Source organism: Notamacropus eugenii, chromosome 1, assembly GCF_028372415.1.
Source record: "Notamacropus eugenii isolate mMacEug1 chromosome 1, mMacEug1.pri_v2, whole genome shotgun sequence".
In the NCBI taxonomy this organism is placed as follows: domain Eukaryota; kingdom Metazoa; phylum Chordata; class Mammalia; order Diprotodontia; family Macropodidae; genus Notamacropus; species Notamacropus eugenii.
Window position 1 is genome coordinate 203,469,745 of NC_092872.1, and position 26,830 is coordinate 203,496,574.

Sequence of the window (26,830 nt, forward strand, 5' to 3'; positions counted from 1 at the left end):
AGTTCAGTAAAACTAATATATCAAAAAAACCCCTCATGCCATATTCAGTGTTCCATATGCATGGTACCCCACCTCTGTAAAGAATCAGGAGAGGTGTTTTCTTTTTTTTGAGGCTAGTTGCTAATCAGTATCAGTCACTTGTGTTACCATGATGCAAAAGAAACTTAATGGGTTACTACTACATTTTCAATTAGTTGTTTTGTTGACATCTTGATACAACCCCAATATCCCCATTTGCCTCTTTAAAGAGTATGACACCAGAATAAACATTTAGATTTTTTAAAAAGGCAAATCATTATTTTTAAGAACTGGATATCAAAGAACATAAATCTTTCTTTTGGGCAAAGGTTCTCAAAGTGTGGACTCCTGGAGGTTCCTAAGACCTTTCAGGGAAACCATTAGATAAAAACTACTTTCATTGTAAATACAAGTATTCCAATTTCTAATATTGAAAGTATGCAGAGATATAGCCCACTAAACAAAAACTTTTTAGGGTCCTCCATAATTTTTGATAACATAATGGAGTCCTGAGGCCAAAAAGTTTCATGCCTGTTGCTCTAGGGAATAGAGAAAAATTTCCCACTTCTCCATTGTAATGACCAGGGCTATGGGAGTCTCTGCAGTATAGTAGAAAGTTCATTGAATTTGGCATTTTCTATTCAAGTCTTCAGTTTGAATTCTGATTTTATCACTTATTAGCTATGTGACCTTGGGAAAGTCACTTGACTTCTCTGAAACTTAGGTTGTTCATCTATAAAATGGAGATGAGAATACCTATCTCTTAATACCTTGAAGGTTTGCTATTGAGGACTACATGAGAAATTATGTGGACTTTTTAAAAATGAAAAATTATATTTATAAGCATCAGACATTATTATGCAAAAAAACCCATAGTGACAAATCCAAAAGTACTTGGCACCTATGATATACCAGGCATTTTACCAACACCACCACCACTCTGCTTCCAGTTTGACACATGATAAGATTTAGCCTTATTGCAGTTCAGAACTCCTGAAATCAAGTAACCCACCAACTTTAGCTTCCCTCAGTAGCAAGAATTACAGGCATGTACCGCCATATTCCTTATCATTTCTCTTGAAAAAGTTAACCACTAATGTATGAATGTCTCAAATGCCTGAGCGATGATATAATCTCTATTTTAATTTCAACTTCACAGGGATGAACACTCCCTTAGCTGTTCTTTGAGTCGTGTTGACATCTTTGATGGATTCCAGAGCTCATCTGATCTTCTAGGGCGTTTCTGTGATGCTTCCAATGAGACATTTTTGTCTCCTTCCAACAAGATGAAAGTACAATTTTCTAGTGACTCATTTGTTACCAAATCTGGATTCCAGGCTTCTTATTTTGCTCTTCCACAAGATAATAATGATACAGGCAAGTGAAAAAAGAGATGTTTATACCTCTCCACCTCTACTCTTTCCTTCCCCCACTAATATCAGGTTACACAAATGCAAGGGGAAAAAAACAAACCAAAACAAAACCACTTCATTTATAATTCATGTTCATATCTAGCCTTTGTGTAGAGGAATGTTCACCAATCTGAGGCTCAGGCCAAATTGATATTGCATGTCTTCTTTTTTCTTGGCTTAGGAGATTTGGGTGATAGATGAAAAAGGAAACAAAAGAAAAGGAAAAAAAATTAAGTGGCCAACTTCAGAGAAGCAATATTCGGTTGAAATAACAGTAAAAACAGTTCATTTTTATACAACATTTTAAAGTTACTGAGTTCATTATATATATTATCTCATTTGATCCTTATAATGCTCCCATGAGATGGGTAGCATAAGTGTTATTATCCTCTTTTTACATATGATTGAATTTAGGCTGAAGAGCCAAAGTGATTTGCCCAGGATTATACAGCCAGCAAAGAGGGAGACCATCGAAACTCAGGTGATTTGAAACAATATTCAGAGCTCTTTCCATAATGCCACTTTTCCTCAGAATAAACCCTGTAGTGTTAGTAGCCATATTGCTGTTATGTAGTAGGGTCAGGAAGATCTGGGTTCATATCCTGATTCTGACACTTATTAGCTGTTTTGCTCTAAGTAAGTCTTCTGATCTTTGTGTGGTTTAGAGATGATAGCAATTCTCTAGAATTTATCTATTGAAGAATATATATGGGTTTAGATCTGATACAGGATAAGGAGCCCCTATATCTGGAATTATACATACCACTGAAATCACAGATGCGTCATGCGTTCATGGAACAAATTCATTTGTGGCCCTTGTTAATTCTTTCATAAACCTAGATGAGGACCTCAGGAAAATCCCAATAGAGGTGAGACTGACTAGGATAATGTGGCTAGACTGAGCAGGAGACTAGCACTTCGCAACTGAGAAACCCTACTGTTTCCTCAGTGCTATACCAGTAAAGTCATGGCAATCATCTGTTTCTGATTCCTCCTCACCATGGATCTCTGAGATAAGTGATTGTTGTTAGCTTTACAGACAAGATCCAGATTTGTAAAGTATTTGGTGTGATTTAGCAACTCATTTAGGACTATAAGACTGCAACCCAAAATTCTGTTCCATTGTTCAATACAAAAGAGCCATTCTTTGCCTCTGTAGAAATTTCCTTTCCCAACTAAGTGCCATTGACAGATCTAGAAGTAAAGTTTGTATTTCTCATTGGGGACAACATTTTCAGACTTGCTCGAATAAGAAAATTTGCCCATCTGAGATCCAGTGTTCCTGATTTGAGCAAACCACCTTTAACCACCTTTAAATCACTAAATCTGCCTCCAAACCACCATTCCCAGCAGGTGTCAGGCACTCTCTGTATTTTATCACATCTCACAGTGGATTTGCTTTTTTCTTATATTTCTATAACAACATATATCTTTTCAAAGATTGTTCAAATATATAGAAACCTAGATTTAAGAGCTATAAGAGGTCTTTAGGTAGATGAGTCTAATCTTCTCACTACACAAATGAGGAAACTGAGTCAAAGAGAGGTTAAATGACTTGTTCAGAGTCACTGAGTTAGTCGAGTATCGGAATCAGGATTTGAACTTGGACCTTTCATAACTCCAAGTCCAGTGCACTCTTCACTATTCATGCCTCTTCTGAGATCATCTGTTCCAAACCCTTTATTTGACAGATGAGGAAATGGAGACCCAGAGAGGTCATACAGTTTGTTTAAGGTCACATAAGTAGTAATTAGAAGAGCCAGGGCTCAAATTTTGTTCTTCTGACTCCAAATCCGGATCTATGTCCACTGTGCTGTGTTTCCTCTTGTAATAATCTCACATGACCCCAACTAATTCTCACAAAGATGCTATAGATCAGGTTCATGTTTCTGTTCCCATTTAACAAATTCAGTCATTGAAGCTCAGAGAGGTTAAATGATTTGGCAAAAACCACACAGATAGCAAGCAGCAGAGCTTAAACTGAAATTAAGGACTCTTGTGTAATCATACAATTTCCTCCCCTTCTCCACTAGCACTGTCATGCACAGAAGATCAGATGTATGCAGTAATCAGCAAGCAATATCTGCAGTCACTAGGTTATAATACTCAGAATATATCTTTGCACAACTCATCCTGTGAGCCTGAAGTCATCACAAACTACATAATATTCAGCATCCCATTTAATGGTTGTGGAACTATTATACAGGTAAGAAACCATGAATCTCAAGTACAATCAAACTTCAGTACAATCAAGTCACATTCTAGAATGAATTGGACAACATCAGGGGACATAGGGACTTCTGAGAATATGGGGTCCTACTTCATCACATGGGACTAAGTGAAGTGAACAATAAATGATAACTCACATTTATGGAGTACTAGAAGGTTTACAAAGCACTTTTCACACAACAATCTTGTGAGGTAAAATAGGCATTATCCACTTAACAGATGTGAGCTCTAAGTCTTGGAACAATTAAGCAACTTGCCTAATGTCATATATCTTGTAAGCATCCCTACCAAGATGCACCCTCAGGTTTTCTAACCCTAATTCCAATGTTCTTTCCACTACACCTCATTGTGCTGAAAGTCATAGGGCTAGCAAATGATGGAACTGGGTCAAAAACCTAGCTTTCCCCATTCAATATTCAATATTGTTTCCAATACACCCTTCTCAGCCCCTGTATGCTCTTATAATGGGTTGCCTCCGATTCATGAATGTTTCTCCACAAAATGCAAAAGTACAAACTAATTTAAACATTACCCTCAGAAGAATATAATTAGGAAGTAAAATTCAGTTGCAATATAAATAAATATATATGATATATGTACCTCTATACATATTTTCAAGGTCTTCTAAAAAGACTTGCATAATGATTAAATATGGGTGAAGGCAGTACAGAAAAAATGAACACCACACTTGAAAACCAAAATTGAGTGTTTCCTCTTTTATTTTGACTACAGCTCCACCTGTCATGAAATAAGGTTATGCTGGCTAGTACTATCCAACCTTAGTTATTTTCACTAATCTCTATAGATAGATGAAGGTAGAGTCTTAAAATAAATTATTTCAAATAGACATATGGCATGACTTTCATGCAAGCCAACCCAGGCCATCAATTTTCCATTGGTCTGATAAAGAATCAGACCAATGCCTTTGACTCCTAACAATACATACGTAGCAACCAAACCCTGGGTAAGGACTCCATTCCTCCAGATACACAGAAGGCACAACATCCCATCCTAGTTCAGCAGCAGCTGAACACAGAGTGAAATGCTCAGGATCATGGCATTGAGGTCATATGAAGTATCAGATCACTGGATACTGTCAGGGTACATTTCCTTAGAGCACTGAAACAACTTATTCTTACTCAAAATGATCTAGAGTTGTAAGCTTAGAGAACAACCTTTAAGATACTGAGGATGGGCCCAATAAAATAATCAACAAAGATTGAGTACTTATAGCCTGGGTCTACCTTTGCTACCTGTCTTCTGAAAAGGTAAGATTGCCTTTCCATCTTTACATTTTAAGTATGCCCACCATATAGACTTTGTTTAACTGTGTAGGCTTTAACTGCTGAAGTTGCATCTTTCAATATGTGACATAATAGTGTCTTGCACCTGACAGCCACTTAATAAATGCTTGACTGATTGATATTGATTAACATCATAATGAGAGTTTTGGTCTTTGGGCACAGAGTTAGCACCTTGGACAGCACTCAGTTCTTCAGCTGCTGAAAAAGATTCTTTCTATTCATGGCTGCCATTTTTTATTTGTCCCAGGATCTAAAAGAAGGCTACATTTTATAAAATTGTGGAATGTTATTGCTCTAAATATTAATTATATTGCCTACAACATAAATAGCCAAAGCTTAAAAGTATACAAGGATTTCTACAAGATCTGGTATCTATGACCTGTGATTATATAGCAATGAAGGTGATTTTTATGAGTGGGTCAGGGAAATGCTCTTACTATATAGTTTCACCTTGTACATTCCAAAATTATAGACAAGTCACATTTTGGATAGTCCTGCTCTCTTCCTTAGCATGAACAATGGAAAGCAAACCATATGTCACCGTCTCTCAACCTAGATGTTTTCCTTCCTGAATATTTTTCTTAAAAATCACTATACATAAAATATAAATATGTAAGGAAAACTGAATGAAGGGAAACAATCTTTTCTTCATTAGCTCTTCAAGGCAACTTCCAGCAAAGCCCACACTTTGAAGAGCCAGAGTTTGGTTTTTAAGAGTCAGGGAGACTACTCCCAGACTCAAAGGGTAAAAGCAGTGGGAAAGAAGAGGAGCTAGAAAGGTAAAGGGACAAAATGACATAGTGGAAAAGTTCTCTTTGTCACAAATAGATCAATTTGAGGCAACAGTGAACCATCACTGCTGTGATAGTCATCATAGAGGTTGGAGTGGACTGAAGGAGTTTAAGGTTCAAAGTTAGGATCTTGAATTTTCCAGGGAGAGTAGTTGCAGATTTTAAAGGGGGCCTGATTATGTATTGGATTGTTATAACTTCATGGTTTTAGCTCTTTGGTAGAATATAATTCCTAAAATATTGCTTTATTTTTGTCTTTGATTTGGTAAGGAAAAAGATGACACCATCATCTACTCCAATGTGATTTCTACGGACCAATCCAACAGAGTCATTTCCAGGCTCAAGAACTTCCACTTACATCTCTCCTGCAGAATGAATAAGAATGTCATGGTAGAAGTCAAATACTTAGCAAATGACTCCATTGATATTACCAGATATCAATATGGCCATTATGGACTGAAAGTCTCATTTTACAAATCTCCATTGTTTGAACATCCAGTGATTGAATCCCCATACTATGTACAACTCAACCAGGATGTTTTCTTTCAACTTATGCTGAGACAATTTGACCCAAATCTGGTACTTTCTGTAGATACTTGTGTGGCCTCTCCCTTTGCTGATGATTTTAAAACTGTGACCTATGATTTAATTCGACATGGGTAAGAGTTCTTTAATTTTAAAAAATTGTTAATTTCCTTTGGATTATGACAACCAGAAGTTCAGGATTAATCAAAGGGAATTCTATTTGTCTACTGTTTCCATACAATAAAGCCAATTTGAAAAAGATAAAATTTAGCCAACTTTATGCTTGCAAAAATTCTATAATTAGTAATAGTAGTAATGGCAGCAGCACACATTTAGATAGTATGTCCCATTTTACTAAGTTTTTTCCTCATAGCAAAACTGTGAGATAGGTAGTACAAATATTTTCCCCATTTTATAGATAAGGAAACTGAGGCTTTGAAACATGAAGTAATGAGCCTGAGGTCATATGGGTGAAGTGAAGACTAGGATACAAACTTTCTTACTTCATCAGGGCTCAATTCATTATTCACACTGCCTTTCATCAGTACTGAATAAATTTAAGCCAACTGAAATTCAATCTTTATCTGAATATCTGAATTCAAACTTTATTAGCGAAAAGAAAGGAAAGCGAGCACCAATACAACTATTTGAAATATATATATATAATTTTTAAAATAAAGTTTATTAAAACTAACTTTCACTAGAATTAACATTTCTCTAGCAGCAATGGGAAACCTTTAAAGAGTTTTAAATAAAGTAGCGACTCAGTGAAAGAAACTCAGATCTAGTAATAATGTACTGTGCAAATTTGAAGACAAAGACTGAAATCAGGATGATCAGCTAGAAAACTGGTACTATACTAAATGTAGGCATAAATTAATGAGGACTTAAAACAAGAAAGTGGTGGCTGTGGAAATTAAGAGAGAAAAAAGAGTGTGAAAGGCATTTAAAAAAAGAATTGCTAGGTTATGGAGATTGATTGGGTCCATGGAGACTGAGGGAAGATACATCATTTTCCTCTTCATTGATATTTTCTTGAGTGCCTATGGTGTCGGTAAAGAATACAAACAAGTATAAGACATGATCTCTGATCTTTAGGGAATTATGATCTTCACATAAAGGAGATAAGATGAATAAAATTTTTAAAAATAATTAATAGAAATATACACTGACCAATGGACCCAGCAAGGTCTTATCACAATTTTACAATAAAAACAATAGCTTGAGAAGTCAGGAAAATCTCCATGGAGAAGGTAGAATTTTATATGGATATTAAAGGATGAGTAGAGCTTAGTTATATAGGAAGTAGATGGTATTTCAGGCAATAGAAGAAGAATGAGAGAAGACATAAATATAACAATGTGTGTGACCTTTCCAGGTATAAGTGAATAGAGAAATTTGGATTGAGTGGAAACTAATGAAATATAAAGATGAGAGATTTGATTGTAGCCAGATTGTGGAAGACATTGAATACAAAGCTAAAAAGATTTGGACTTTATTTATTTCCAATGGGGAGTCATTGAAGTTTGTTGGGAGTTTTTTTGAGATATGAATAAAGGTATGTTTCAGAAAGATGACTGCAGTGGTGCCCTAGAATGGATTAGATGAGGCAGAGATCAGTTAGAAAGTAGCTGTAATAGTCCATGAGCAAAATGGTGAAGGCTAAATGAACTAGGATGGTGGTGATGGTAATGGAATGGAAGAGACAAAGTCCTAACATAACTTGGTGATAAGCTGTAGGTGAGTCACGCAGGAAGGGGCAGCAGATGATTCCAAGGTTTTCAGCTGGAGTTATTGAAAGAATGGTGGCATCATGAACCAAAACAAAATTCTCATGGAGGAGCTGAATTTCAGTGAAAGATTAGTTTAGCTTCATAAAAATTGAGTTTGAGGTTATGTTGTGATTTCCAAGTTGAGATATACAGGAGGTAGGTAGAAATGTGAGATAAGAGATTACAAGTGAGGTCAGTTAGAGAGAGTAACAGGAATCATCCACAGAGTTATAATACTTGAAAACATGAGAATAGATGACCTATCAGAGGGAGGGGTAAAATACCATAACTGCAAGGTTTCAAATATGCATAACCAGAACCATTTACAGGTTGGGATGGGGAGTTGAAGTGGAATATCTACCAACTCCTATTTGCATCCATCTTCCTTCATGTTTCCTCTTTAGTTAGAATTTATGTCTCTTGTTACAAACACAGATTTCCTTCTGCTAAATATCAAGCTACATTGTGCTCCAGTTTCATCTCAGATTTCCCCTGATTTCAAACCAATAGAAGAGATGTCTTATGTCTTATCTCACTTTAATTTTATTTTCCAGATGTGTGAGTGACCCCACCTATGCTGCTTATTCTTCTTCAAACCCAAATGTTGTCAAGTTCAAGTTTAATGCCTTCAGATTTCTTAAACAACATGATGCCGTTTATCTGAAATGCCAAATGGTCATATGCAGAGCAGATAATGCATCTTCTAAGTGTCTAAGAGGATGTACACTCAGATCAAAGCGAGAAACACACCCTGAGTGGGACAACTTGGATATTGTGGTGGGACCAGTTCGTCTACAGAGGGAAATATCTGTGGAAAAACAGACTGGTAATTGGAACTCACCTGTCACTGTGTAAACTCTTCATAACTCAGATCCTTCCCACCATTCTAATCTTCTTGAACATTCATCCTCTCCATGCACTCTGTGATTCGGAGACACTGACTTCCTTGCTGTCTCACCCATCTGAACCTCCTTCTGAATCCCTGCCCTCCCACTGGCTGCCTTCGTGTCTGGAGTGCTCTACCCCTCACATTCACCTTTTACTTTCTCTGGCTTCCAACAATCTTCAGCTCAAGTAATATCTTCTGTAAGAAGCTTTTCCTGGTGCCCTAAATTGCTAGTGACTCCTCTTCTTCTGTCTATTTATCTTCTATCTATCTATCTGTCTATATGTCTATCTGTCTGTCTATCTATCTTCTATCTATCTTCTATATCTCTCTCTATCATCTATCTTTCTATCTCTCATCTGTCTTTCCACCTATAATCTCTCTCTATATAAATGTATATGTAATGCATATGTTTAGCTGTTTGCATGTTGTCTCCCCCTTTAGAATGTATGGTGCTTCAGGACAGGGATGGGTTTTACCTTATTTTGTTAGGACATTAGCACAGTGCCTGATAAGTGCTTTATAAAAGCTTGTTAACTAACTGTATTTAAGTAATCTGCTTGTTTTTTCAACCATGAACCATCAACAATAGTTTCAAACTAGTTAATCAGGTATTTGTTACTGACATAAAATATTTATCTGATGTTAAGGTGTCTTCTACAACCTTTTAAAATCTTTAAATGAAAAGTGCAGGAGGTTTTATCCATGGGACATCAAACATCTGAACACTTGGAAACAACTAGATAATTGGCTTGTATCAAGCAGACATGAAATTCCACACAGGGCTACCTTTGTCTTTATTTTCGGATTTGATTTTTAAGTGTACCTAAACTTACCTGCACTAACAAGAATGTGGTGTGGTATAGTAGATAGAGTTTTGGACCTGGAATAATCAAATCCTGACTTAGATATTTATTAGCTGTGTGACCCTGGGCAAGTCACTTAACTTCTGAGCTTTAATGTCATCATCCATGAAATGGCAATGATAATGCCACTCTCCACCCCATCCCATCCCATGTTAATATAATGATCATATGAAATAAGGTATGTAAAATGCTTTTTAAATCTCAAAGATCTATATCAATGTGAACTGTTATTATTTGCAGGGCAACTAGGCAGTGCAGTGAATAGAGTGGTAGACCTAGACTCATCTTCCTGAGTTCAAATCTGGTTTCAGACACTTACTAGCTATGTGGTCCTCGGCAGGTCACTGAACCCCTATTTGCCTCAGTCTATTCATCTGTAAAATGAGTTGGAGAAGGAAATGGCAAACTACTCCAGTATGCCAAGAAAATCCTGAATGGGGTCATGAAGAGTCAGACATGACAACAAAATTATTATTTTTACAAAGTGTGGAAAAACTGCACTCATCCTTGTTATATTTTGTAGTAATTGCATGCTTTACTGCAGCAAATGCATATAGCTAGGGGAAAACAAATTCAATTTATCTGATTGGAAAGAATTTGTCTGAAACACTAGTTTTATATTCCATTGAAAGTCTCAGTAAATTATTATCTACAACTTAGATACATTAAACACCATCATTCCAGATATTCCATGCATCTGATTGGGATACCACATATAGTGGAGATAGAAAATGAATTTATGCCACTCTGAAGATTGATTTAATGTCATTATTGCTACCAATAATGATAATTCACATATCTAAAGTGAGTTATTTTATCTCTAAGTCATCAAAGACCTCCTGTTATCACTTTTCTCATCGGTGAAATCAGAATAATATTTATCATACTTATCTCCATCATTTTAGGAAAACCCTAGCCTCTCAGAAAGCTCCAGCTTCCTTTATACTTCCTACTGACAGCCTTGCCAACCAATTTACCACAGAAAGCATGCCCTTCCTTGTGTTACAACCTTTCATTTGGTACCATGATCAAATCAACTCTGCTGGGTTAGGTCTACAAACCTACCCATATATGGACCCTCTTACCATTCCTATAACATTCCTTACCAAAGTGTCCCTCTTTGGTCATCATATGTGTGGTCTTCCTCTATTAGAATATAAGTTCCCTGAGGGTAGGGACTATCTTTATTATTATATTTGTATCCCCAGAGCTTAGTATAATGGTTAGCATATGCTTTTTAATTTATTCATTCCTTCTTATAATATTTTAAATTGTTTCTTCACAAGCACCTTGATAGGCATGATAAACATTATTCTAATTTTACCAGTGAGAAAAGTGATAGTTAGAGATTTTCAATGACTTGTCTTCAAATAGGTGTCATTAATTCTAATCGTAAACCTAGAGCTCAAAATATTTGAGTTTATAACTCAAACCCACATGTTCCAACTCCAAATTCAATATTATTTCTATTTTCACACCTGATTTTACTGATTTCTTAGAACAACAACACAAGTAATAGAACAAATGGTTTAAAGAGCATTGATTTAAAATCAGATCAGATTTCAAATCCTAGCTCTCCTACTTACTACCCTGAGCATGTATCATAGATTCACAAAGTGGGTGATATCACCCTCACCCTTAGGGGTATTGGGACAATCCAGGGGCAGCCTTTGGCAAAATTGAGGGGCATTGGATAAAAAATAAGGGGGCAATGGAAGCATAAGAAAAGAAGGGAAGAAAATTTTGAAAAGCTTCACACATTTCATCTGTTGTACAACAGAATTAAAGTAGTAAAGAAGTTATTTTTCAAATAAACACACAAAATGCAAGTTGTAACTGATCAGTGGTCAAGTCTGCCAACAGGTCTCAATAAGCAAGTGTTGGCAGGCCAGTATGTGACCCATTGTTAGGAAGTCCAGCATGTACTGGCAGAAATATGTGTGTGTGTGTGTTAACTTGTTTACAATATGATATTATATGGTTATATGACTCAATATTTCATTATCAAAATTTTAATGCAGAAATTCCAAAACCTCAGAAATTTGCAATAGATTATTAAATTTCAGATGCATCATTTAAAAAATATTTTATATATTTTCTGAAATGACACAAATTTCAAAACAAAGTCAAAGGGTTAAAGAAGATTTCCAGGGGGTGCTGAGTAATCTTTAAAAAACAAGGCAGTAGGTCAAATAAGTTTTGGAATCTCTGATCTAAGCCTTGACTAAAAAAACAGTCCAGTAGGCAGAAAACAGTTAATGTCACTTAATTTTCATATAATAGTATCAACTGCTGCTGACACCCTTAAGTGAATGATATTTCTCTCTTGGTTTGCAGGCTTGATAAGTGGATCTCCTCATGAAAATGGAAGAACAAACAATTTCCTTCTTGGGATCACAGTGCTGCTGGGAATTAAAATGTGCTGCTTCTGAAAAAAAATCATTAAAAATGAGCTGGGGTGAAACATTAAGTGGAGCTGAGAGCAATAATTTCTCCTCACGAAATTGGAATTTATTTCTGAACAGTTAGTTTAGTTTCCATAATTTGCACAGTCATGTAGGAGAGAGAATAATTAGTCTGAAATAGGTAATGGTATCCTTTCAGAGGGTTTTTTGTGTGTCTTAAATAGTGACAATAAATTAATGTATTCCACATAATTGTTGAGTATTCTGGTATTGATTTTGGGTTGGATTTCTCACTTTAGGAAAATTTGTTATCTGTAGGTCTTTTGCTCCCAGGATTTTCCCTTTCACTGATTATTTTCCCTTTTTACCTACTGTTCTGGTTGCTGCATTCCAGACTAGCTTCCCTGAGGCAATTCCAGTGCTGCATTGGGTACATCTAATACTGATCTCTGATTGACTTTTCTAGCCAGGATCTGATACAGTGGGAAGAATGTTACACCTGGACCTGAGTTTGAATCCTGCTCTTCTCTTTACTATCCATATGGTATTAGACAAATCATTTAACCTCCTTTGGTCTTACTTTGCTCATCTGAAATGAAATGCTTGGGCTAGATAATGCCTAAGGCCCCTTCTAAGTCTAGAGTAATGATCCTATGATCACATGAATTCTAAGTCCAGAAGAAGTGATCACCCTCTGAAAGGGTTAAATCTCAGTAATGGTCAATGAGACAAATAGGTGAATGACCAATTTGCCTGCATGGATGGATGCTTAATGTGCTTCTACAACCTTAGAATACTATGTTGGAAGAGAACTTAGAAATGATTCATTCTGAAACTTTTTTAAACAGATGATAAATCTGAAGGTCAAGAATGTGGTGACCCAAAGTCAGACTTCTCTTTTGGCTTTTTGCATTCATTTTCTTAAGTCTATAAATGACTGCCTCATGATGTCTTGTTAATTCAAGTAAAACAATGGCAGTTTGGGAAATTCCCATGCATTTTTTTTGGACTGATAGAGTAGATTATGATAAAGTTAATACCCTTCTTTGTCAATTGATGATAAAATAATAGGAAAAGGGCACAAGCCAATGTTAAAGCTCAGATGTGCATGATAGCACAGAAAGAAGGCTAGATTAGGAGTGAAAGGTGAAATCAAATTCTGATTCTGACACTCACTGCCCTGTGTGACCTTGGGCAAATTACTTCACTCCTGTGGGTCTGTTTCCTCATCTATAAAATATGAATGGTTGGGCTAGCTGATCCCAAAGATTCTTCTGTATTTCCTGATGTGCTTAAAAATTACCAGGGAAGTTAGGTTTGGGGATAATAAAAAAGTTAAAAATTTAGTATATTGAAAACACAAAGGATTCGAAGCTCGTGGAGTAGAAATTCCCTCTGCAGATACAAATCACAACCTGTCTATGGTTTATTAGACTGGCAAAAGGAAGTAGCTTGAAGTACAGAGAGGGAAAAAAGAACTAGACTACCACTAGGGTCAAAGAACTCTTGTCAGGAGCAGATGTGAATACGTCTTCATAAGAAAAGGGAGGAGTGAGTTATAGTTTGGGTTGTACCACCTAATAGTTTTGTGATCTTGGTCGATTTAGTTCAACTTTTTGCACCTCAGTTTACACATATGTAAAATGAAAGGTTTGGATTAGATTATTTTAAGGTCCCTTCTCATCCTATTATGCCATAAATCCAATTATTTAAAATGCATCAGCTTCAAAGAAGGTTGGCATCAGTAGCCGAGAGGGGGCCAACACAATCAGGGTTCTGGTAACCTATCTATTATCCAATCTTTCATTAACATTCTGCTGCCATATTCAAGTTACTCTAGATCTTAGCACCCTAGTCATAGAATGTGAGACCTGGAAGGCAGAAGTCATTCAGTTTAATTCCCCAGTTTTGTGAGGGTGTGTATAATCCTTACTCCCTCTCCTGGAGTAGGGAAGCGGCTTGCTTAAACCACATTATTTATCAGTTTCCGGGGGAGGAGTAGAAGTTGGATCTTTTGATTTCTAGGTCAGTGAGCTTTCTATTATGCCATCTGAAACTGTGTGGTACAGAGGAGAAGAGGGGATGCTGAATTTGGAGTCAGAAGGCTTTGGTTTAAATCTCAGCATTGCCCCCTATTAGCTTCATGGCCTTGGACACATCACTTCAACTGTCTAAGGCAAATTTTTCTCATTTTCAAAGGAGAGGGTTGGGCCAATTATCTCCACTGACCCGCCTCATTCTATTTCTTACTACTTTTAAGTACAACATTTTTATTGCACAGGGTGGCTTTAGCCACTTGGGAAAGTAGCATCCCAAATGCCTGGTACCTTGGTGAAGGGAAGGGATGCACCAATTATTAAGATGGAATGTCTCATCTCAAATAGAACTGTGAACCAAAAGCTATTTAAAAGCAAGAGCTTCAGATTACAAATCCTGCTGAATGTATTGCACTGTGACGATTCTGAAGTCTCAAATAGGGAAGCCAGTATTCTCTCCAGAAGCATGTGGAAGAAAGGAAAGAAACCAGGGAACTGCAGAAATAAACACTCTTAACACAATGGTAAGCTGGGTAATATAGAGAGCTTTAAGAATGAGGACAATCTTCGAAAGGGTTTTGAAGACTATTTTTCCAACGGCCCTCTTTGTTCGAGAGGAATAACTTCATGTTGTGATTGAGATGGATTCTTGTGGACTTATAATTTTGATTTAAGAAAAGCAGATCACCAGGGAAATCCGTGGGTAGGAAACGTGTGCGATTTGTGTGTCCTGCTATCTTGCGTTCTAGTTTTGTCCTTACGTTGAATGGTTGCCTGTCATTTGGATAGCTTTTGATGGTCCCTTTGGGCTCATCTGCCTTGAAAATTACATTCATTTTTATTTCTGTCTTATTGGCTTTTGACCTTTCCTCCTCCTCATCTCTTACTTGACTTGCTGTTTTGGAGTCTGGAGTTACAGCTGGTAGAAATGAATTGCTTTGGGATTGTTTGGAATGTGCCCAGTCTTGCAATTCTCGACCCAATTTCATCCTTTCTACATGCTTATGGATAGTTTTCTCCTCTCTAGGTGGCACTTTAAGTTCTTCTCGTGGAATAATTATGCGAGCAGTCCATACTTTTTCCAAACTTTTCTTCCCTGTGTTTAGAAGGGGGTGCTCTTTTTTATATTCCATTGCTTTTTGGTAATCTGGTGATTTCTGTCTGAGTTCCTTCAGCATCTTCTCCTCCTCTCTTTGTTTCTGAGCCAGAAACCTTCTTGTGGCTATTGTGTGCACACCACCTAAACGCTGTTAAAGTGAAGTATATTACGTAAAACTACCTCTTCTCACACAGGACAACCACAGAAACAGTAGGCAGGGAGTTATATGCTTATGACAAGGAAAAGTCATCAGACAATAATGAGATAGCTAGTCTTCTGTCCTCCTAATTTCACCACTAAATGTGTCTACCATCCCTTACTAGACAACAGACCTACGACACTGCACTCTAAGAATGTGGAAGCTGATTGGATTCAGAGCTTTAAAGAAACAATAGCATTTTGGACACAAAAAGGTAGTTGGCACATTTTGCTAGTATAAAAGATACTCAAGTCTTGGCTCTGCTATCTGCTTCCTATGTGGAACATATCCTCTCCAAGCCTCAATTTTCTGACTTACAAAATAAAGGGATAGAACTATATTATTAGCAAGGATCCCTTTATTCACAGATACTATGATCATATTTGGGCATAATTATTCTAGCTGTTGGATTCTTCACTATTGTTTACTCTAATAGAGATTACACTTGCCTGGAGTGGGCCTCCCCCTGGAGGAAATCCTACTGGACTTACCATGATTTCTTTCTCCAAAGGAGAATATCTTCCAAGAGCAATGCGTGGGTCACTTCCATAGTATTTCATCCAGATGCTGGAAGAACAGAAAGACGAGGTGTATTAGAACCAAGAGAATGTTTTCAAAAGTTTTCACTCAGAGAGTTCTTTTTCAAGTTCTGTCAAAGAAGACTCCTTGAATATTAGCTAGATAAATAGGGAAACAAACACATTTGACTGATGGAAATTTATCCAGGAAAATCTTCTAATGAGTTCTTTACTTAATGACTTTATGATGTGGAAGAGATGAAGCATTCACATCTTCATAGTTTTTCTCTGGAATGAATGAAACAATGGTGCTAATTATAGTTACCTTAATAATGAGCTATGATTCAAATCGTCTAAGCATAATAGTGGATCTTTTTCTTGATCACAATTGTTTGAATTATTTAACACTGAATTTAGATGCTTCTCCATGTTAGTCTTCCCTTTGGCAATTTGCCCTTCTCAAACCCTCTGTTCTACAATTCTCTGCTCTCCAAATTTCCATTCTCCAATTATCTGTTGTTCATTCCCCAGGATGGAAAGATAGTTTCTTAAAGTTGTGGCTTTGGGTTTATTTATGAAGTAGGTTAATGGGAACTTAGATGAAGGTCACAAAGGGAAAGGTACATTCCTTGCATCATCAATGGCCTAGATTGAGGCAATTGTGAGGTCCAGTGACAGGACAGAACATGATCTCCTGGGGGTGAAATGAGTACCACCAGCAGTTTCCCTTCTCTCCTTTCCCTCTTCCTTCTCCATACCTGTTATTCTCTGTGAGATACTTTTTGAGCTAAATTGAAAGGCTTCATCATAGATTATAGGTGAACAGTTTACTTTTTCTTAGGGATAAACAATTAATTGAGAGACAACATGAGATAAAAGAGAGGATGCTAAACTTGGAATCAGGAGACTAGGGTTTGATCCCTGACTGATAGTCCCTAGCTGTGTGACCCTAGACAAACGGATAAAACATAATGTACCCCAGTTTTATAATCTATCAATTAGGGATAATGATACTTCATTATTTTCTTCACAAGGAAAGAGCCTTACAAACCTGAAAGTATTACAGAAATAGGCTATTAATTGATCCTAGTCACCATAAACTACAGGATTCGTAGGAATGTTTACCCAAAGAAGTTACCTTTCATCTCCCAAAATATAATGTTTGGCATAAGTCTAAAAGCTCTGATACTCAAAAGCCTTGCCATCTCACAGAAGAGGGCCCTAACTGGGAAGAAACCAATCAAAGTTTCCCTTTGCTCTTCTGGAACTGCAAATATTAGCACCTCATTTTCAGACAAGATTAAGGCTCAGAGTATTTAAATGAATTATTCTTGATCTTATGACCAATAAATGTATTGGAGCAGGGACAGGAACCCCAGTTTCTTGACTCTCATTTAAGAACTCTTTCCACTATCTTTCACTTAAAAGTGGCATTTAAAAAGTAGCTTTAAAAGTGGCATAGACTATCCTAGAAGGGGATCGTAGAATTAGAGGTGGAAAGAGAGTGTTAGGAATTTTCAGATCCAGTCTCATAATTTTGGAGATAATTAACTCAGGTCCAAAGATTCATACGAGTAGTAAATAATCCAGCCAGATTCAAATTATGATCCATTTACTTCCAATGATTCTAAATTTATCATTCTTTCCACTACACTTAGGTTGCCTCTTAAACAGAATCTGACCATGCACTCCAAGATTGCTGGGAGCCAGAAAGGGACCTTAGAAATTGTCTAGTGAAACCACCTCATGTTGTGACAATACCCTCTAGCCATTTCTTGAAAAGCAATTCAATCTTCCTATTTTCATTTTCCAGTAAGAATAACATCCTGTAATTGGGGGGAAAACCCCAAAACCAAACAACCAAATAGTTGGCAGTTGAAAATAATCATTTTTCTGGTCCCTGCTTTTGGAAGATCCTGTATTTGAGAACATTGGGGAAAGTAGTTTCAGTTAAGTGGTGTGTCAGATTAAAAGGGGTTAAAGCAGTCATCTTTCCAAAAAAGTAGCAGTGAAAGGGAGAAGAGACATATAGGATGAAAATTCCTAACACCCCCTTTTCCATTTCTAATTCTATGATCCCCTAAAACTTCACTAAGAAAAAGGGGGGAAAAGCCATATTATCAAGCTCTCTTCATAGTTCACCTGCTTGGCCCTTCCTGCAAAGGAAAGATAAAAACATGATTGTACTGAGTCCCATCCACAAATAATCTGCCGTTCTGTCACACACTACGCCTTACCTGAGCCCACATTCACATGGGTGCCTCACCCCCTTCCAGCTATATACACTGTTGCCTAATGTTCTGAAATGACTCCACCCTCTAACTAAACTAAGGATGTGATAATAACACACCTAAACTCATTCCTTAAAGATGAACAAGCTCCTCTTCCATTATACACTTCCTACCCAAAGGATTTTTAACCTCCAGCTGTTATTATTCAGTCCCCACTCTATGGTCCCCACCAGAATAAAATGGATTTATAACTGAATTTTATTAAATATTCAAAGAACAGTTAATTCCAATATTACAGAAACTGTTTGCAAAAATAACAAGTGAAGGCACCCTTCCAAACCTTTATGTTACAAATATGGTCCATTTTACTTTATACCCACAGACTGGCAACGATAACCCAAGAAGAAAATGATAGAAACTTTCTGCAAAGTGTTTCAGAATTGTTCCCAAAATTTTACTAAATTTTGCATACCTTTTGATCCAACTATACCAGTACCAGTCCTATACATGGAAAAGATCAAAGAAAGAGGCAAAAGATCTATTTGTACAAAAAAAATATTTTGGCAGGTCTTTTTTGTAGTATTTCCAAAATGGAAACTAAAGCAATGCCTATCTATTGGGGAATGGCGAAAATTTGGTATATGTATGCAAAAGAATATAAGAAATGACAAAATGGGGAGTTTCAGAGAAAACTCAGGAAGATCTTTATGAACTGATGGAAAGTGAAATGAAGGATTAAAACAATTTATACAGCGATGAGAACATTCTGGAGCGAAACATCTTTGAAAGACTGTGTAGAGCTCTGATGCAAAGATAAACCAGGGATCCAGAACACTAAAGATTAAATATAGGACTAACTCTTGTAGAGAGGTCATGGACTTAGAATCCTGAATGAGACATACATTTTTAACAGTAATATGAGGAATTATTTCTAGACTACTAATATTGGTTATATGAGTATTTTTTTATTTTTTAAATATTTAATAGGGAGAGGCAGCAAGTGGGGAAGATGATGCTTGTAAAAATAAACACATAAAAGAAATTTGAATTGTTGATTCATTTTTACAGTTTCTTAAAAGGGTTACATTTTTGAATCTTTATTTAGGAAATGAATCAGCAGTCTGGCTGGAGAGGATTGTGACTGACTGGGTAGGTATTAGAAGTGCCACATTCCTTTCCATTGTTTCTCATGACATGTTTGAAAGGGAAACCACTCCTTTAGCTAGGAGAAAGGCAAAAAAAGTGAATGAAGAGAAAAGCCATACCTAAGGAGAGGGACCAAAGGAATGGCTAGAAGAATTCAGTCGACACATACAAGCTTAGTGAAGAATAATTTAAAAAATGACAGCCTTGTTAACCAGCACAGCATAGCACTGTAACACCATTTAGCAGTGTTGGACAAATAAAGCTGCATGTTGTAGAGGGAATTCTTGGTAAGATGTGGTTCCAGCCCTAGAGGGTGTCTGAGATATCCTTTTTCATTTTTGACATCCTGTGATTCTGAAAACAAAATTCATTCAATTCTACAAGCATTATTTAGCACCTTTATGCTTTCCTAAAATTGGAATTCTTTTCATCTCCTTGTCATCCTTTCCTAAACATGCAACATCCTTCCTAAAATCAAGCATTCAGAATTGAATGCACTAGTCCAAAAATGGCTTGATGAAATATATTTAGATAGGATTCTAGATTTTACAGCTCATAGTGTCTTTGGAGATTATCTACCACAAACCCCTTACTTTGTCAATAAAGAAACTGATGCCCAGAGAGATTGTGGCTTTTTAGAGTTACACAAGTAGTATTAAAATTAGGATTTGAACCCATTTTCTCTGGCTTAAAATCTAGGGCTTTTTCATTATATATATCACATTAGCTTCTAAGTCAGGTACATAATTGCACTAATATATATTGACCTCTAATATATATTGACAACTGATATATATTGAATTCTCAATCTACTAAGACCACTCAACTATTTTTTTTGTTTTTTTAAAATATGGTTTAATGTCTGGACATGTTAACATCATTGTACAAAGAAAAATAACAAGAACAAGAACAATTCAGTGATTTGGAAAATTCACTCATCCGTGCCATTTTATATAGGATCAATGACACATACTTGTATCATAATATTATCTTCAAGTTCTCTATCTGCTATCCTAACTGAGAATCTCTTCCTTTGTTGTCCAAATTTCCACTAGTACTTTCTTTTATCTCAGGTGCACTCTGTCCTGTTTAAAACTTCCTTTGTGATTTTTTTTCTTCTTTCTTCCTTTTTGTGTTAAACATGAATATTACCCTTTCCCTGAACAATTTATGTCTTCCCCTTTCTCTGTTATGCAATCAATTCCTGTTGCTTTATCCAAAAGTATTCTCCACTGTCATGGAAGGATGTCCTCCACTGAGTCTACATCAAAGAGGGGTTCCAGATAGGTGCAAGATTGACTAGATATTTCTGTATGAGGATAATATTATACTAATTGTATCAAGTTCCTCCCCCAATTGTAAAGCCTTTTTTAGGAGATTCCTAATAACTCTAAAGAATTCAGGCTAATGATCCACAAAGGAAGAGGAAAAAAACCCCCAGAAGTGAATGAAGAATTATTTTCGAGGTGGATATGCAGGTCGAGGGAAAATAGAAAAAGAAAAGAAGCTCAGAGAGGGAAAGTAATTAGAACAAAACCTAAAGAGGGTGATTCAATAACTAGCTCATAACTAGAAATCTAGTCCCCTAATAGGAGTTTCTGAGCTCTTTTTCTCTGCTACACTGTTTTTCATCCTTTGCTTTTGAAGAGGACCAGGGACATGATGAGGTGATATCTTGATCTGAGAGTGAATTGGATTTAGGTGAGGCAGTGTTTCAAGAAGTTATAGCCTCACTCTTTATTCCAGGTCATCAAATTCCAATAGCAAGAAAAAAGTCACGACAACTGGCAACGACCCAGGATGCAGCAGATAACCTTGATGTCTTCAATGTCTGACTGAGTCTTAGAGTTTCAGCTGCTTTCATTGCCACTGGAACAAATTATTCTCATCTGCCCATTTTGCCAGGGGAATTCTTTACATGCTTGGGCTGGACACTCCTCTAATTCACAAATAGTTTTGGTACCTGTCAGTTACCATCAACCTGGATTAACCTGTCTACTGAGATGAGCATGAGGTGTGACCACTGCACATGCTACAACTTCTTGGAACCACAGCTGAGAGTTGAGTGACAGGTGAACAGCAAAGGTGGATAAGCAGCACCAGAGGTGCTAATTCTCCTTCAACTAGGTAAGCACCCACGGACTAAAATGCTTGAGGGGAAATCAGGCCAGGAGGGATGGCAGTTGCTCCAGAATTAAATTCTGAAGTCAAAAAGAAGCTGGGGGAGCAATGATAATATGGAGGGAAAATGGGATTTGTCTGGAGAAACCAATATGGTTTCACAAGGAGTGCATCAATCTTTAGCACATGATTGCTAAGAGAAGATGTGACATGTCATTGGATATTGAAATTGGAAAGGATCTTAGAGATTATGCTAGCTAAGTTCCAGTTTGAAGGAACAGAATATATATATATGTATATATATATATATATATATAATATAAAATATATAGTAATATTATATATAATAATGTGTTGACATAAAAATATATAACACAACATATATACCACATTACATATAATAACATAGTATACAATGATGTGATGCATCTATATGTATAATATAATATGATATATTCCATATATAATAATATATAATGCATTCTATAATAAATAAAACTGATATTAAGTTATTCTAACAGGGTTTATTTATAACACAAAAATCATTTGTGGGACACTTGCTCATGCAAGAAAGATACACGTCCCTGCCTTCTCTATGCCATTCTAGTCCCTGCTTCAGGCTGGTATGAGTAAATGAAACAACCTAAGCAGTTGTGTGCTGATAAATTTTAACCACTGGCTTTCTGAAAACATTTAACAATTTTATTTGCATTAATTTTAACTTGTATTATCAAGTTTAATTTCTTATCAACCTTTCTCCATCACTTTCTTTTCTAGAGAGACAATCAACAAAAGAACAAATAAAGCCCTGATTTATAGCATTTGCTGATTTCCAAGGCGGATCAATTCATAACATTTTGGACCTGGACTTGGGAAGACCTGAGTTCAAATCTAGCCTCAGACACTAAGTAGTTGGGGAGACTCTGGGCATGCCCCTTCACCTTTCTCTGGCTGAGTTACCTCACCTGAAGAACAGACACAAAAGTAGCATCTATCTCTCAGGGTAGTTGTGAAAACTAAGTGAGATAATGTTTGTAAAGTGCTCTTTAAACCTTAAAGAGCTTCTTATTCCTAATCTCCAAAGGAAGGATAGTGACGAACTACTCACATAACTAACTCTCTCAGTAGTGGTGAAAAAAATGAAACAATGGACATGAAAACTCCCTGAGTAGGAAACTACCACCAGAGATGCTGGATGTAGTGTTGGACTCAGCTTCAAAAAATTGTTCTAAGATTTATCATAGCCGGATAAAGTAGGACACAAGGGAGGAAAAATAGACTATCCAAACAAAAAAATTAAAAATCTACTAACTTAATTTGTGATCGTTAAATATGCAAATACATTCCAATACCTGAACAGAGTTCATTGACATAACTTTTGACACAAGGATGATGTCATAGTTCCTGTGCTGTGATTTAACATACTCCATCTCATTCTCATAGAATTCTGGGTAAAAGACACAAGAATGGTACTAACTGGTCTCATTCTGGTCTCTCTCTTACTTCTCTCTTGTGGTATTGTTGGGGGCTGCAATTATTTTAAAGACAAAATATTTTCTTTTTTTCTAGTTATCTCCTCCTATTGTTCTTTTGCCAAAAAAATAGCTCTCCATTTTTTTTTCTCCAACTAAATAGTCAGTAACAAACTGTTTAATTTGGGGCTTAGGGACTGTTTTCTCTTCTTCATAATTTCCAAGTGAGTGTATGGATTCTGAAGCCATATTACCAGTTGAGTTGAATAGAATGGCTTGGTTCTGAGAAACTTGACCAGAGGAGGAATGAGAATGAAGTTTGGCTGAATTATGGGAAGGAGAATTTTAAAAAAAGAAAGATTTTCCCTTATGAAATTGATGTTCTTTTCTTATAACATTAAATGACTTTTCAAAAAAGCCTCATTTCTGTTTACATTCTCATCTACTGAGTAGCTATCATCAAGTGTACAAAAGCTTTAGAAATTCTCTGATTCTGTCAATGAATATAAAAGTAAAAAAAATTTTCCCCAGCGCATTCCTTCTACTTATTAACATCCTTCTACTTGTTATTTTGGTCATCTACTCTTTGTTTCCTTTTTTGTTTCTAGAGGTGATCAGGAAAGACAAAATATATAATTTTGATTACATAAAATTAAAAATCTTTTGGACAAACAAAATCAATACAGCCAGAATAAGAATAGAAAATGTTGAGTGGGGGAATGTTAGTATAAAATATTTATTATAAAAGTTTGTTATCCAAAATATATAAGAAATAGAAACAGGTGAGACCAAGAGTCAGTCATTCCATAATAGATTAGCACATATTGTTTTCTTTTCTTTTAACAAATTGTTTTCAAAAAATGAATTGCAAACTATGAATGACTATAGGAAAGCAAGCTCCAAATTACTAATGGGTTTGAGAAAATACTAATAATAATAGTTAATGATGAAAGCTAACATTTGTAATCCACTTACTATGTGTGGTGACTGAGCTAAGCATATTATAATTATCTCATTTGAACTTTACAACAACTCTGAGAGACAGGGGCTATTATAATCTCTATTTTGCAGATGAAGAAACTGAGGCAAATGAAGGTGAGGTGACTTGTTCAGGGTCACACAGTAAGTTGCTGATGCCAGATTTGAACTCAAGTCTTGCTGACTCCAGGCCCAGAATGAACAACTATGATGCTCTATCTTAACATATTGCAGCCATATATAATAAAATTGTAATAGACAATATTGGAAAGGATGAGGGAAGATAATCAATCATAAACATTTATTAAACACCTACTACTTTCCAGGCACTGTGCTAAGTACTAGTGATGCAAAAAAGAGACAAAAGACAGTCCTTGACCTCAAGGATCCCCTAATCTAATGGAGGAGCCAATAAAGAAATATGTACAAACAAGTCACATACAATATAAAAAGTAGATAATTAAAAGAGGGGAAAGCTCTAGAATTAAGAGCGGTTGGGAAAGACTTTTTGTGGAAGATGGGATTTTAGTCAGAACTTAGAGGAAGCCAGGGAGATGAGCAGAGGAAGAACTATTCAGGCATGGGGGGGCAGCCGGAGAAAATACCCAGAGCCAGAGGCGGAATATCTTGTGTGTGGTCCAGTCAGGAGGCCAGTGTCATTGAACTAATGAGTCCATGAAAGGTGGCAGGGGAGGGCTAACTTATTTTAGGATTTTTGAATATCAAAAGAGAATTCTGCATTTGCTCCTGGAGGCATTTAAGTTTTATAAACTGGAGTTTATTGAATAGGTGATGGCATGGTCATACCTACACTTTAAGAAGATTATGTTAGTGACTGAATGGAAGGTAGATTAAATGGGGGGAGACTTGAGACAGGCAGACCCACCAGCATGCCATTGCAATAATTCAGGTGTGAGATGATGAGGGTCTGCACAACAGTGATGGCAGTATCAGGGGAGAGAAGGTGGTACACTTGAGAGATGGTGCAAAGGTAAAATTGACAGGCCTTGGCAAAAACTTGGAGATGGGGGCGAGATATAGTGAGGAATCCAGAATGACTCCTAGGTTGAGAGCCTGAGGGATTGGGAGGGTATTGTTGCTCTCTAAAATAATAGAAAAGTTAAGAGGGGGAGATAGATACTGAGTTACATTTTGGACATGTTGAGCTTAACATGTCTACTACACCATCCAGTTCGAGATGTCTGAAAGGTAACTAGAGATGAGAAGGTGGAGGTCAGCAGAGTTCACTTTCTGACGTCTTCTGTTAATCCTGTCTTCACCTTACTCACATACATTCCCTTCTCTCACATGACTATCGTCTTACTTCAGACCTTCTCCACCTGTAGCCTGGTCTATTGCAATAGTTTCCCTATTCTTTCCCTGTTTCCAATTTCTCCCTTAGAGCATTCATCCTCCACAGAGCTGCCAAAATGAGAGATCTAAAGCACCAATCTGAACACATCACATCCTCTGCTCAAGGTCTAGAGACTCCTCTCAGATCAAATGTTCCTTTATTTGACATTAAAGGACATGGTAACATTTTTGCAACTTACATTCCCAGAATTATTATATATTACTTCCTTTTACACATTCTGGTCCACCTAAAGTGACCTTTGCATCATGTACACTATGTCTCCTGTCTTTGTCTGTGTACAGACAACAGCACATATGATATTTCTATATGCACATAATGTTTCCCTGACTGTCCCTTTTTGTCTTTGGCTCTCCATTGCCTAGGATATGTTTAATAAATGCTTAATTACTTATTACATAATTGTACCAGATTCAGGAACAGTGATTAGGTCTTAAATGGAATTTTGGGAAAATCTGTTTAGAGATCCTAGGACATAAACAGTATAGGATTGACCCAAAATGAATTATTAGTGAATTCTTTAAAAAATCCAAAACTTTTGAGTCTTTTTGGCATAGGAGTAATAAATAGTTTATAGGACAAATGGTGAATCCATTGCAACTCTTCTTGGGGGAGAACAATTTTCAAATATTAATGGGAAATTCATTCCAACAAAGATATGAATGTTGATGTACTATAAAATATAGCTTACGTACTATAAAAATTCAGCTTGTTTGAAAGCAGTTGTAACTAACCATTTTACTCAGCAAGAGCTATCATCTCAATTTCAACCTTTGTCTTTTCTCCTCTCCAGAATGAACAAATGAAAGAATAGAAATGCTCAAACTTCTTATAAACTCTTAGATTACAAAACTCCATTTTGATGATTCTCTTTTAATTATAAGGAAATTAAATCTTAGATTTGTACCCAATTACTCTTTAGTCTTCACATTTCAGCTCTTTGGGAGATTTATCATTGACCAATAGACCACAAAAAAATTACACAAAGCATTTATGTATCACCTAAAGCTATCAATGCAAGTGAAAAGTCTACCTATCCTTTCGACCCAAAAAACAATCATTTATGTAACAGGCTACGATATTCTTGGTGAAAGACACCCTCGTAACATGGAAAAGAGCTCCATATAAACTCCTATGAAGCTTGTGACATTGCTTTTTAGCATACTCATTTCTAATATGTTCTGGTATATTCTTTTTTGTTACTTTTGTTAGCTATTATTTAACCACTATTTTTTCCTAGCATATATATTGAAGCCCTTTTAAAATGTATCTGAATTTTCAATACTGGATAGTAAAGATTGTTCCCATTAATGGCCTATCTTCCCTTTCCTACACTTGATGGATATATTATAAAATATTGCTCAAATACTTTTAAGATTAAAAACATACTCAACCAATGTTACTTTCCTTTAAGATAGCTATACTTTATCACTGATGTTTGAGAGTGGGA

General features: G+C 36.3%; 2 protein-coding genes across 2 annotated transcripts in view; one reads left to right on the top strand and one right to left on the bottom strand.

The window, feature by feature from the left end:
- LOC140514417 (scavenger receptor cysteine-rich domain-containing protein DMBT1-like) overlaps positions 1-12,460 on the top strand; it is a 32,509-nt gene extending 20,049 nt beyond the window's left edge. Inside the window, exons 7-11 of the mRNA XM_072624745.1 lie at positions 1,178-1,395; positions 3,464-3,636; positions 6,025-6,413; positions 8,606-8,877; positions 12,141-12,460. Coding sequence (XP_072480846.1) covers positions 1,178-1,395; positions 3,464-3,636; positions 6,025-6,413; positions 8,606-8,877; positions 12,141-12,235 — 1,147 coding nt within the window. The 3' untranslated portion in view covers positions 12,236-12,460. The remainder of the gene's footprint in view (positions 1-1,177; positions 1,396-3,463; positions 3,637-6,024; positions 6,414-8,605; positions 8,878-12,140) is intronic.
- Positions 12,461-14,769: 2,309 nt separating this feature from the next.
- On the bottom strand, positions 14,770-16,646 carry C1H10orf120 (chromosome 1 C10orf120 homolog). The gene is made up of 3 exons (XM_072624770.1): positions 16,386-16,646; positions 16,034-16,109; positions 14,770-15,491 (listed from the first exon to the last, which is right to left on the bottom strand). The coding sequence occupies exons 1-3, from the start codon at positions 16,487-16,489 to the stop codon at positions 14,793-14,795; spliced, it is 879 nt and encodes a 292-aa protein (XP_072480871.1). The 5' UTR covers positions 16,490-16,646; the 3' UTR covers positions 14,770-14,792.
- Between the last annotated feature and the right edge of the window lie 10,184 nt (positions 16,647-26,830).